At 43.8% G+C, this 11,976-nt stretch overlaps 1 protein-coding gene and 1 long non-coding RNA gene across 2 annotated transcripts; both read right to left on the bottom strand.

Annotated features, from left to right (window-relative positions):
• Positions 1-4,194: 4,194 nt before the first annotated feature.
• LOC125480643 lies at positions 4,195-6,861 on the bottom strand. The gene has a single exon (XM_048591644.1). The coding sequence runs from the start codon at positions 6,859-6,861 to the stop codon at positions 4,195-4,197; it is 2,667 nt and encodes an 888-aa protein (XP_048447601.1).
• A 236-nt stretch (positions 6,862-7,097) lies between these two features.
• LOC125480642 lies at positions 7,098-9,347 on the bottom strand. The gene is made up of 4 exons (XR_007260976.1): positions 8,880-9,347; positions 8,691-8,799; positions 8,008-8,069; positions 7,098-7,322 (listed from the first exon to the last, which is right to left on the bottom strand). It is a non-coding gene; the product is annotated as an uncharacterized LOC125480642 (long non-coding RNA).
• Between the last annotated feature and the right edge of the window lie 2,629 nt (positions 9,348-11,976).

The following is an 11,976-nucleotide window of genomic DNA, read 5'->3' as shown; positions in this document are numbered from 1 at the left end:
ATTTGTTTATTAACTTGAAATTCGAAAAGTCTTTGGCATGCATGCCTCCCCCTCGGAGTTTCAAGCTTGCTCATAGCTATTTGTTGTTTTATAAGTTCCTAAGATTTGTTGCTCCATTATTCACGGCGGGGCGCAAATTTGGTTCCAACAATTGATGCTTTCATTGAAAGTGAACTTATATTCCTTTCAATCAAATCACTTTACCCCTATAGAAGCCCCTCATAAACCATCCTACTGTGTTCGTGTCATCCCCATGCACGATGTTAGCCTCAGGAACAATGGGGTTTCCGCCATAGATCTTATATGGGAAGATCTAATGGAAATATGTCCACTTGTGGAAGACATCTGAGGGAGCCCTGTAGCAAAAGAACGAGCAGGACTCGTTGATCTAAAGATGTGAGTGAAAGATCTTGAAGATGTTGTCTTCAATTTTAAGGAGGCATCAATCTATGCAATTCCCATTCAGATCCCAAAAAAATTGTTAATCTGAACCCAGATGCATCGCTCCAACGACCTACTCTCGAAAGACAACACAAAAAATCTAGAAGGCTTTATGGTCTTTATCTTGCCCGGTACATTGTGCAAGAAGCCTCGAATGGTGGCTTCCATCAACAAACCACGAATTATTTACTTTAACACCTTGGTGTTCTCCTTTTAAGACTTGGAAGATGTCCACTATCGCCACGATGATGCCCTTGTTGTCAAGGTACAAATCTTTAACGCCTTAGTCAGCCAGGTCTTGGCGGACAACATATCAGGAGTAAACATCCTCTTCAAAGATGTCGCTGAGAAAATGAGCATTTTCTACAACACCAACAAGGGAAAAATCACCATCCACACCTTCAACGGGCCACCGTCCGATCCCTGGGGACATTGAACCTATGGTTCGGGCAAAACTTTACAACCATCTGGTAACCTTCCAAGTTGTGGACCGCCCAACTCAACACAACATCATTCTTGGTCAAAACTAGCTGTACAAGATGAGGGTCGTTTTGTAAACTTACCACCAGCTACTCTGCTACCCTATTCCAGTTGGAGTAAAGGAGATAAGGGAGACCAAGCAATGGTGCGATGTTGCGCTTTCGAGAGCATGAACATAATCCAGAAATGAGAGTAAAGCTCTAGCACTCCCATGGATGAGTCAGCATAGCAATCACAGTCAGCGAGTTAACAGACGAGTTACAAAGAATTCGACCTGTATCTCGACCCCCAAGACTACAACACTTCGAAATCAAAAGCTTATGAAGATGCCATATAAATAGCCTTGATCCCGACAAGCTGGAGCACAAAGCCAGGATCGAATCAAACCTGACCGATCGAGAGAAAGAAATATTCACTAACTTCTCACGAGCCAACAAATATGTGTTTACCTGGTCCGCAGAAAATATACCCACGATCGATCCTTCCATGATCTACCATTGCCTCTACTTGATCACAACTACCATACCAATTATCTAGTGTAAGTGAAATCACAGAATTGAATGAAGCAAGATGATAGAATCCAAGATCGTCGAACTCAAGGACACTAACTTCTTTGTTGAAGTACATTATCCAAACTGGTTAGCCAACGTCGTGCTAGTGCAGAAGAAAAATGGTGAATAGAGAGTATGCGTAGACTTCACTGATTTGAACAAGGTATACCCAAAAGATCTTTATCCTCTTTCACAAATTGGCTTGCTAGTAGATTCGACAGCAGAGCATGAGCTGCTAAGTTTCATGGATGCTTAGGCTGGAAAAAATCAGATAAAGATAAATGAGCTAGACATGGAAGCAACGTCCTTTGTTATTGACGAGGTACATGGTACAAAGTTAAGCCTTTTGGTCTTAAAAATATATGGGCAACCTATCAAAGGCTTGTCAATCGAATCTTTAAGGAAAAGATTGGAGAGACGATGGAAGTTTACGTAGATGATATGGTCGTCAAGAGCACAGAAAAGAAGTACCACCTGACCCACCTCCAAGAGTCATTTGATCTGCTCTGGAAATACAACATGAAGTTAAATCCAAACAAAGTGCCTTCGGAGTAGCATCAGTAACTTTCACTTACTTACCATGTTCACAGTTGTTGGCTTGATCTCAAGACGGGAAAGTTATCGCAAAGCTTATATGGATGTAGACAGTTTTGCAAACATTTGACAATATTGTGGAGCCAAAAATAATCACAAGGCGACACGTGGATTTTTGGATAGAAGAGGATAAAAATACCCTTGAGGCATACCGGGATTCCTACACGCGAGCAGCAGGCAATCATCTCTCAACCAAGTCAAAAGTGCTTAAAATAGGTAACAAATTCAAAACTATTTCATCCACCCTCATCCTATATTCTTGTCTGGGCTCAAAATAATATTTTGGGCCAAGCTTAGGTTCAGTCCAAAGTTTTTCTAAATATATCATGGGCTGCCTAGTGGTCCCAAGCTATTCAGTAAAGGTGGTCGAGTCCTATTACAAGAAGGAGTAGTTTAGATGAGCGAATAGGTCGAAGAACTCCTAATGCAATAAGGGGTCCTAGGGCAATATGGATTTTCGACCGGCAATGAATACGGCCTGAAAAAAGGGTAAGTTCAAAGTCCTAGTAATAGTAGGATTGATCGAGACAAAGTTGGATCAGAATAAGAAGTCCTAATTCGAATGTGGTTTTAACTCGATCTTGAGGAGGATTTGTTGTTATAAATAGAGAGAAGAGTGTATCATTCAAGCCCCTTCTAATTCAACACACAATTGCTCTGCGCAAACCTCTCAAAAATCTTGAGAATTTTTATTTTCTTTTTCCGTCACACATCTTCAATTTGGATAAACAGCACTGTGAAGGCAACCGGCAAACATCTTCAGTTTTCATAAACAACACTGTTGCAGCAGAATCAGCCGACCGAGAAACAGCTTCAGTTTGGATAAATAGCACTGCGTCGAGGCCGATTGGTTATCTATCCAAGTCTCGATCGAGAAGGGCTTCCGAACCCTTATTGGCAGAGGTCATCTTATTAGCCTTCTCGACGAAGTAAAGTGTTACGAGTTACGACATTCGGCACATTGAATGCCGAGGGATTGTATGATTGGATACTCATAAGTGAGTTTCAGAGTTCGGAATTCTGACGGTCGAACCACATTTACCATCAAGACATACATCACATTTGAGTACTTGTGTTCATATAGTCTGGTGTCGATTTGACGTGCTTATACTCTCACGAATATAATCACAATGACCGAATTCGGCGCTGACGATTCGTGAACTTCGCAAAATTAGCAGCCTTGTCTTCAAGCTCGACAATCCAAAGGCTGAGACTTGTTCCTTCCTCGGCCACAGTAGCAACATCAAGAATTCAGCAACGCGCTCAACGCAGCATCAACAAATTGTACTTCTCGGCCAGGCATGACCGACGAGTTGGCACACCCCCCATCAACCGAAAGACGTAGATAGCTCATTAATTACTTGGCCTACGCGCCACGTAGGCTTTGTAATTTTTAGGGTCAACATTTTGGCACGCCCAATGGGACACAGTGCTAAACCTTCGAAGTTCATGACTATTGAGACACGGTTTGTAAAAAAGAAAACAATCATGGGAAAGTCAACAACCGACCTGCCAGTATAGGGCCCTGGACAAGATTTGTCTCAGGTACAAAATCCCTTGATTGTTGTGCCACCCGAGGCTGCAAGTGCGACACACCAAGAAAAGGAAGTTTGTCTCGGCGGACAGCCTCGCAACCCAGAAATTCCCAACCAAACTCCATGCATTTTCATCAAAGGAATAACGGAAGATTGCGACGAAGATGGTGGGGAAGGTTCTAATCCCTCAACTAGGTCGTTTCTTCGAAAACAACTTAATGAACAATCTCGGCAAGTCGAGCAGTCGATTGGCCAGAAAATGAATACTTTGCTCGAAGCAATACAAAGCAATAGTGATACACATACCAGATTTGACACGCCCCAACCCCGAGGTCCTAGAGACATCGAGATGGTCACGTGCTGGCCGACACCCGAAGGGTGACGAAACCATTTAATTAAAACAAAAACTGAGAAAATAAACTAAAGTACGAAATAAAGGCTAAAAACCCAAGTAAAAATTCAACTTCTAAATATTGAAATTAGGTAAACCCACAGCACGCCCAGAGCATAATTCTAATACAGAGTACAAGCAGAACTAAGAATAAAGAAGTGCTATTACAATAAGTGGCGAAGCGGAGCGAATATGACACAAATCACTGGTAGGGGAACGCCTCGTAGCTTAGGTCGTAATCCTCGTTCCGAGTCAACTTACTCAAAGGCAAGGCAATTGATGAGAAACCCTGCACAAAACGTCGATAATAGCCAGCCAGACCTAGAAAACTCCTCACCTCTGTAACATTCCTCGGTTGCTCCCATGTAGTTATTGCCGACACCTTCTGAGGATCCACACTAATTCCTTCAGCAGATACTACATGTCCAAGAAAGCTGATCTGGTTAAGCCAAAACTGACACTTGGTGAACTTAGCATACAGCTGCTGACTTCTCAACCTTTCCAGCACCAACCTTAAATGTTTCCTGTGCTCGTCAACACTTTTGGAATAAATCAGAATGTCATCAATGAACACAATCACAAACCTATCCAGATATGGTCTGAAGACTCTGTTCATCAAATCCATGAATGCTGCGGGAGCATTCGTCAATCCGAAAGGCATGACACGAAATTCAAAGTGTCCATACCTAGTACGGAAGGCAGTCTTCGGTACGTCTTCCTCTCGAATTAGCAGCTGATGATAACCCGAACGAAGATCGATCTTAGAAAACATCTGAGCGCCTTTCAGCTGGTCAAACAGATCATCGATCCGAGGCAGAGGATAACGATTCTTCACCGTCACCCGGTTCAGTTGCCGGTAATCGATGCAAAGTCTCATCGAACCATCCTTCTTTTTAACAAAAAGAACGGGAGCACCCCAAGGAGACATGCTGGGTTGGATGTAACCTTTATCCACTAACTCCTGAAGTTGAAGTTTTAATTCCCTCAACTCTGCTGGTGCCATCCGATAAGGTGGTAACGAAATAGGGTATGTACCTGGAAGTAAATCGATGGTGAATTCAATTTCCCTCGCAGGTGGCAACCTTGGTAGATCTTCCGGAAAAACATCGGTGAATTTCTTCACCACTGGTACATCTTTAGGACTCAACGAAGGTTTATCCCTCGTCACTACGTGGGCTAAAAACCCTACACATCCCTTAGACAACAACTTAGAAGCGCGGATAGCAGAAATAATACTATTAGGAAGGATTCGTCGCTCACCCTGAAATGTGATCGACGGTCGTCCAGGCCGATTGAACGTCACAGATTTCTCCCAACACGCGACATAAGCACGATGCCTGGAGAGCCAATCCATTCCCAAGATAACATCGAACTCCACCAAATTGAAGGGAACCAGGTTAGCTTCCAGTGTTTCCTCTTCCACCACTACCGGGCAACCTCTATACTCCCACTGTGCACAAAACAACTCTCCATGCGGCATTTGTACAAGCATATCATACCCAAGCGGTGTAGGTTGCGAATTTAGATTCGGTGCAAATAAGGAAGACACAAATGAAAAAGTAGCACCTAGATCAATTAGGACTCTCGCCCAATTACCACAAATAAGTAACGTACCAGTAATAACTTGGGGGTCCTGATCAGCCTCCTGCTGAGTCATGGCGTTGATACGTCCATGAAACTGGTGTCCTGCACCACCGTCACGGCCACCTCGAGCCCTAAAACCTCGGTTGTTACGGCCTGCTCGATTTCCTTGAGGGCGGCTACCTGATGCTGTACCAAATTGCTGTGGCTGCCTCTGAGTGGAAAATTGAGAATTTTGGCTTCTACTCCCACTGTCACTTCGAGTAAAATTGCCGCCATAACTGGAGCTCGGGTTACTCCCTCCACTGTAACTCGGCGCAGAAGCATAACTCTCGGCGGGTCGCTCAGATGGGCAATATCTGGCAATATGTCCCGTGCCTCCACACCTGTGGCACGTGATGGGGGATCTGAAGTGACTGAAGGATCGTCTCCCAGATTCATTGCCTGAGCCTTCGCTAGAAGAACCTGAACCCTGGCCTTGACGTTTAAAGGAAAAAGAATGTCGAGGGCCAGCATAATTAGACGAACTAGCAGCTTCTCTCACGCTCCGAGATCGAAATCCACGACCCCTCTGGTTCTGGTACCGAGGTCGGTCTTGATACCTTGGTGGTCCCTGAAACTGTAACTGCGCTTGCGCCTGCGCCTGCGCCTGATGCTGAGTCTCCCACCTAGACTGTTCAATCCTCAAGCAAGTCTCAATCATCTCTTCGTAACTCCTGTGCCTTATTGCTGCCACTGCTTCACGATAATCAGGATTCAAGCAAATCAGTAACTGGACCATCATTTCACCTGGGTTTCCATAAGTCCCTGCATGATGTCTTGCCAGGCGCCGAAAAGTACAGTCTACCTCCGTGATACTCAAATCGCCCTGGCGAAACTCCAAGAATTGTTGCCTCATCCTAAGCTGATAACTGGGACTCAAGAAATAATCGCTGAAAGCCCTCCTGAAGTCAACCCAATTCATTGGATCATTAGGTGGACGAGGCCTCACCGATTTCCACCAAAGTTTAGCGTCCCCCTTCATAAAATACGTTGCAGTGTCCACCCACTCATTTTGCAGGCATCTCATGCTCTCCAAAGTGTCCTCCACCTGCTCAAGCCACTCCTCGGCCTCCGGACAAGCCCCAACTACATTAAGATCTGGAATACCATGGCTCCGAGCAATCTCAATATACGTGCGACTCGGTCGATTAGTGAAAGCATTACGTATAGCATTAGTCAACTGTTGAATTCCTCCCCCTAAACCAGAACGAGTTCGACGAGGCACATTCCCACCAGTGGGATCCATAATTCTGAAAAGAGGTAAGAAAGATTTAGAATAACTGGAGATTAAGAATGTAATGAGAATTATGACTACCAAATGGTGGAATGAAATCCTAAATATGCTCTGAACTAACCATGCTCTGATACCAATCTGACACGCCCCGACCCCGAGGTCCTAGAGACATCGAGATGGTCACGTGCTGGCCGACACCTGAAGGGTGACGAAACCATTTAATTAAAACAAAAACTGAGAAAATAAACTAAAGTACGAAATAAAGGCTAAAAACCCAAGTAAAAATTCAACTTCTAAATATTGAAATTAGGTAAACCCACAGCACGCCCAGAGCATAATTCTAATACAGAGTACAAGCAGAACTAAGAATAAAGAAGTGCTATTACAATAAGTGGCGAAGCGGAGCGAATATGACACAAATCACTGGTAGGGGAACGCCTCGTAGCTTAGGTCGTAATCCTCGTTCCAAGGTCCTGAAGGGGGCGCAAAACAAAGGTGAGTGGACCAAGTTTATATATAGTAATAGTAAAACAGTTATCAACATACTAACCCCCAGGTTTTATGAAAACACAAGTATAATGATAAATATAGGTTTTCCGAAATCTAGCATGACGCGCAATGTCTCAAATCATAAATCGCATAAATAATAAATACTAGTGAATGTCCGATATAACACTTCAGGCCCCATGCCGGCTCCCCGTCTCTGAGCACACAGTCAGAGGAAAAATACACTTCAGGCCCCATGCCGGCTCCCCGTCTCTGAGCAGACAGTCAGAGGAAAACACACTCCAGGCCCTATGCCAACACCAAACCGTCGCCCGGGACGGACCGGATCTATCCCTACGTCCCGTAGCGGAAAGGACCACTAGGTAAGTACAAAACCAGTGAACATACATATATTGAAAATCAACTTCATAGTATAAAGTCATCCATCATCTATACTATAAAGAGGTGTTCTAAACATGTTCTAAATATCATATCGTCATCCATCAGATATTCTATAAGAACATGGGTTGTAGGAAAAATAGTAATAATTCAAACTAGCCTCAGTAAGCATATTATCTCAAAACGTTTCATAAAACATAATCGTAAAGTCATGCTTTTCTGTGTATGCAATTCTACCATTAAAACATGCATTTTTAGAAGGGGTCCACTCACCGTACACCGATGGTGCAAGCCGTACCAAACAGGAGTAACGAAATCTCCGCTAAGAATCGCACCTAAACACACAATTGTTACTTTCAGTCAAACTGTACTCAAACGATTGAATTTGGGAAAACGGACATCGGAAACGGGTTCAGAACGTCGAAATTAGCCTAGGAGAGGTCCCGCACGAAAACCCAAAAAGTCAACGGTCAAAGTCAACGTTGACCGTTGACCGGTCAAAGTCAAAGTCAACGTTGACCGGGTCAACAGTCAACGGGTCACGGGTCAGGGGTCAGGGTCACGGGTCAGGGTCATGGGTCACGGGTCATGGGTTTTGGGTTTAGATTTTTGGGTTAGGGTTTTGGGCTAACAGAAAATGGGTTTGGGTTTTTGAACCTCACGGCCCAAGGCCTAATTAAAAAGGGGATATGGGTTTGGGCTGCAACCAAGGCCCTAAGGCCTTTTGGGTTTTTAAAAGAAATAAACTAAAAATAAAAACTGAAAGGGTGAGGGTATTGGGCCAAAGACCAAACGGGCCTAAGGCCCGTGGGTGTGGATAGAGAACGGACCGAAGGCTTGGGTACGCCGGAGAAGACCACCGGAGCTTCCATAGCTCCGGCCAACTTCAAACACTCGAACTAGCCCCCGATCTAGGTACCAAAATGAAGCACTAGAGGAGAGGAGTAAGTTTATACCTTGGGTTCGCCGTGTAACGGCTTGTGGTGGCCGGAAAAATCCCTCAGAAAACACGCACTCGCCGGAAAATTGGGTGTACCTCCACCCTTGCCAAAAACACTCCAAAACCTTGAAAATTCATGAACCCATCTCAGTAACTACATTTAACCAACCTCTAACAAGACTAAGAAGGGAGAAACCATGCTTACCCAACCGGAAAAACAACCAAAACTCGCCGGAGGTGCTCGACGTACTCCGGCACCGCGAGCAAGGGAGAGAGAGAGAGCTAAGGTTTGGTGATGATGATGGTGGCTGTGTCCTCAAGCAGGTGCAACAATGGGTGTGTGTGTGTGTGTCTTTCACGGGGAAGAAGAAGAAGAAGAAAGAGAGTTTTTGAAAGAGAGAGAAAGAAAGATGCAGACAAACCAAAAGAAAAGAAAAGACAAGAAAAGAAAAGAAAAGAAAAAGGAGAAGAAGAAAAAGGTGTCACGGAAAGGGGGGGACAAAAGAGAAAAAGTAAGGGAGTTGGGGTGCTGCCACGTGGCAGTCTAGGTGATAGGGTAATAATTTAAATTTTCAGATCTTGATTGTGTGACAAAATGAGGACCAAAGTGATAATTCTATAAATTTTTAGGGAGAATTACAGAATTATCCTTATAAGCAGGGGCGGGTGTAACAAGATTACTTGAACTATTTATCAGTAAAGCCTTCGAAGATGGCCACATCGACCAACCTCGGCAACTTCCAAGTAAGAAAGTTCCACTACAAGCCGAGATAAGATCCGCTCAGCTTCAACCGATTAACTTGGAAAAAAAAGGAGGATCAAGCAATAGATCAGACGAACCCGACCAGGGAGTGGAAACAGCATCTGTCAATATGACCGAGGTCTAAAGGATGATCGATTCAGCCTTAAAAAAGGGGCCGAAGTTCCCAAAGTTCATCCATCCGTACCTGGTTTATGTGGAGAAGTTCGAATATCCTAAAGGCTTCAAGATCTCGAACTTCAGTCTTTTTGCTGGAGAATTGTTTTTATCCTCGCTGGAACATGTAGCTCAGTTCACTGCATAATGTGGAGACGTTAATAGCGACTTCTATAAACTGCGATTATTCAACTTCTCATTAACAGGATCAACATTTGCTTGGTACATCAACCTCCCACCTAACTCCGTCTAGAGTTGGGAGGAACTGGTTGAAAAATTCCATGAACAATTCTATCGACCGGGGATGGAAATGTCAGTCTCATCATTAGCTAGGATGGCTCAAGCCTCAAACAAGTCACCAATGGAATACTTGACAAGGTTCAAGTAGGCCAGGAATTGGTGCCGAGTACCTCTCCCTGAAGTTGAATTCGTTAGAATTGCTCTAAATGGCCTGCATGTGGAATACAAAAAGAAATTCCTGAGGGCAAATATCCAAGATATGTACGAACTGTCTCAGCACATTGAGCAGTATGATTATTTGTTTTGAGAGGAAATCCTCGGGGAATGATATACAAGAATCCCATAATTAGTTACGCATTGGCCGAAAGTGAGGATCCCCAATACGCCAATATAAACGAAGCTGAAATAGTTATAGATAAATCATATGTTTGCAAAGCATTAGCTCAAATCAATTCCAAGGATGCCAAAACCCACTCGGCCTTTGAAGAGACAATTAAAACATCGAAAGTCTATACTCTTGATATCACCAAGGCTGATGCAATTTTCGATTAGTTGTTGTTAGCAAAGATCATAAAACTTCAGCCAGGACACAACATCCCTAAGGCCAAAAAGTTGAAAGGCAAAACATATTGCAAATATCATAATTCAAGCAAGCATACCACTAATAATTGCATCGTGTTCCGTGATGCGATTCAAAGTTGGATTGATAAAGGTAAGTTAAAATTTCCTGGGAAACAGATGGCGGTTGACGTCAATCCCTTTCCCTCAACGATAATTGGCATGGTGGATGCACATCTACCTAAAAACAAAGGAAAAGGGAAGGCCAAATTCGTCTCAGTACAACATATCCATAAGCAGAACTCTCAGCCGAGACTCAAGATTGATTTATATTCAAATGAACCACCCACGGAGTCTTCGGGACCGACCATTGTCAAACCTATGTCAGGTTCTAGTTTCGAAGAAACTGATAAACCAATGGTTTTTTGCGGTCGCTATCAAACACGAGTTGTCCTAATCAAACTTGAAAAAAGAACACCTCAAGCCTCAACTTTATGCCAACCATCCACAGCCGCAGCAAAACCTTTAGGGGAACTCGGTGCCTGCCAACGCCGGCAAGTGTTCAAGAGACTTGGCCCACTGGTACGAACAAAAGATCCAGACCCAGTTAGACGATGTCTTGACTTTGATGCGCCATTCTATAATGAGGATTATTATTCACGTAACTCCAGCAATTCGAGTTCATCGGTGGGTCAAAAAACCTTCAAGCCACCTAAGCCACCCGACCAACGTTGGTATAGTTACAACTCTCCTACTAGTATGTACACGACATTGTCAAAGTCTCAAAAACGTCGTCGCGAGCGGATAGACTGCATGGCCCGACGACAAGAAGCACAAGCTCATTCGACTACCTGGTGGCAGCCAAAAGAGGTAGCAGGAAGCTGCAACGACCGGCTTATCCCGACCATTATGCCTGAATAATTTCAAGAAGAAAAGGCAGTTGATCATGACTTTGAAACCACCATTGAAAAGTTCGAAAAACGTATCAAACTCCTTATTCGGCTTAGAGAGATGAAAGCTCATTTCGAACATTTCAAACAAGAAGCCGAAAGTAAGCTTCCCCCTTACCCCCGCAAGAACCGTTAATAAAAGTCCGGCCAAATTTACACCCTTCATTTCTCGGCGAATCCTTGGAATACATATGAGAATTTCATAAGAAATATTCCGCCAATAACTTGTACGAACTACCCAAGGTATGTCAGGAAGCCCTCGACCTAGCATTAACTTGTCCTGATACTGAACAGATTATCCAGAAAACTACCGATCCAGTAATAAAAGCTAGGTTCTAGCAAACACGTGAGGTTCAAGTCCTTGACTTTGAGGTCAACCTATACACAGATATAGACACTGTCGAGCTCCCTTTTTCCTTTAAAGACCTTCAGCACTTGCAATATCATTTCGAAGTCTTCTTAGCCGTGTCCCTCTTTGGCCTTATGGCCAATGAGAAGGATCATGTGGCGCATTTAGATGCATATTTGGACACAAGGAACACCCAAATTGCCTATGAAGAATAAACTCGTAAAGCACTACAACAACAAAATCACTCTTCAGCAACAAACAAGTTCAAAGACGATGACTAGAATGAATA

The sequence above is a fragment of a genome, unplaced genomic scaffold (genome assembly GCF_019419815.1).
Source record: "Pyrus x bretschneideri cultivar Hongxiangsu unplaced genomic scaffold, Pyrus_bretschneideri_v1 Contig344, whole genome shotgun sequence".
Taxonomy (NCBI): Eukaryota; Viridiplantae; Streptophyta; class Magnoliopsida; order Rosales; family Rosaceae; genus Pyrus; species Pyrus x bretschneideri.
The sequence above is the reverse complement of the archived record's forward strand: the minus strand, read 5'-3'. Positions and strand labels throughout refer to the sequence as shown.

Coding starts and splice junctions, on each gene's coding strand:
- LOC125480643 (XM_048591644.1), bottom strand. CDS start 6,861: ATGGATCCCACTGGTGGGAATGTGCCTCGTCGAACTCGTTCTGGTTTA.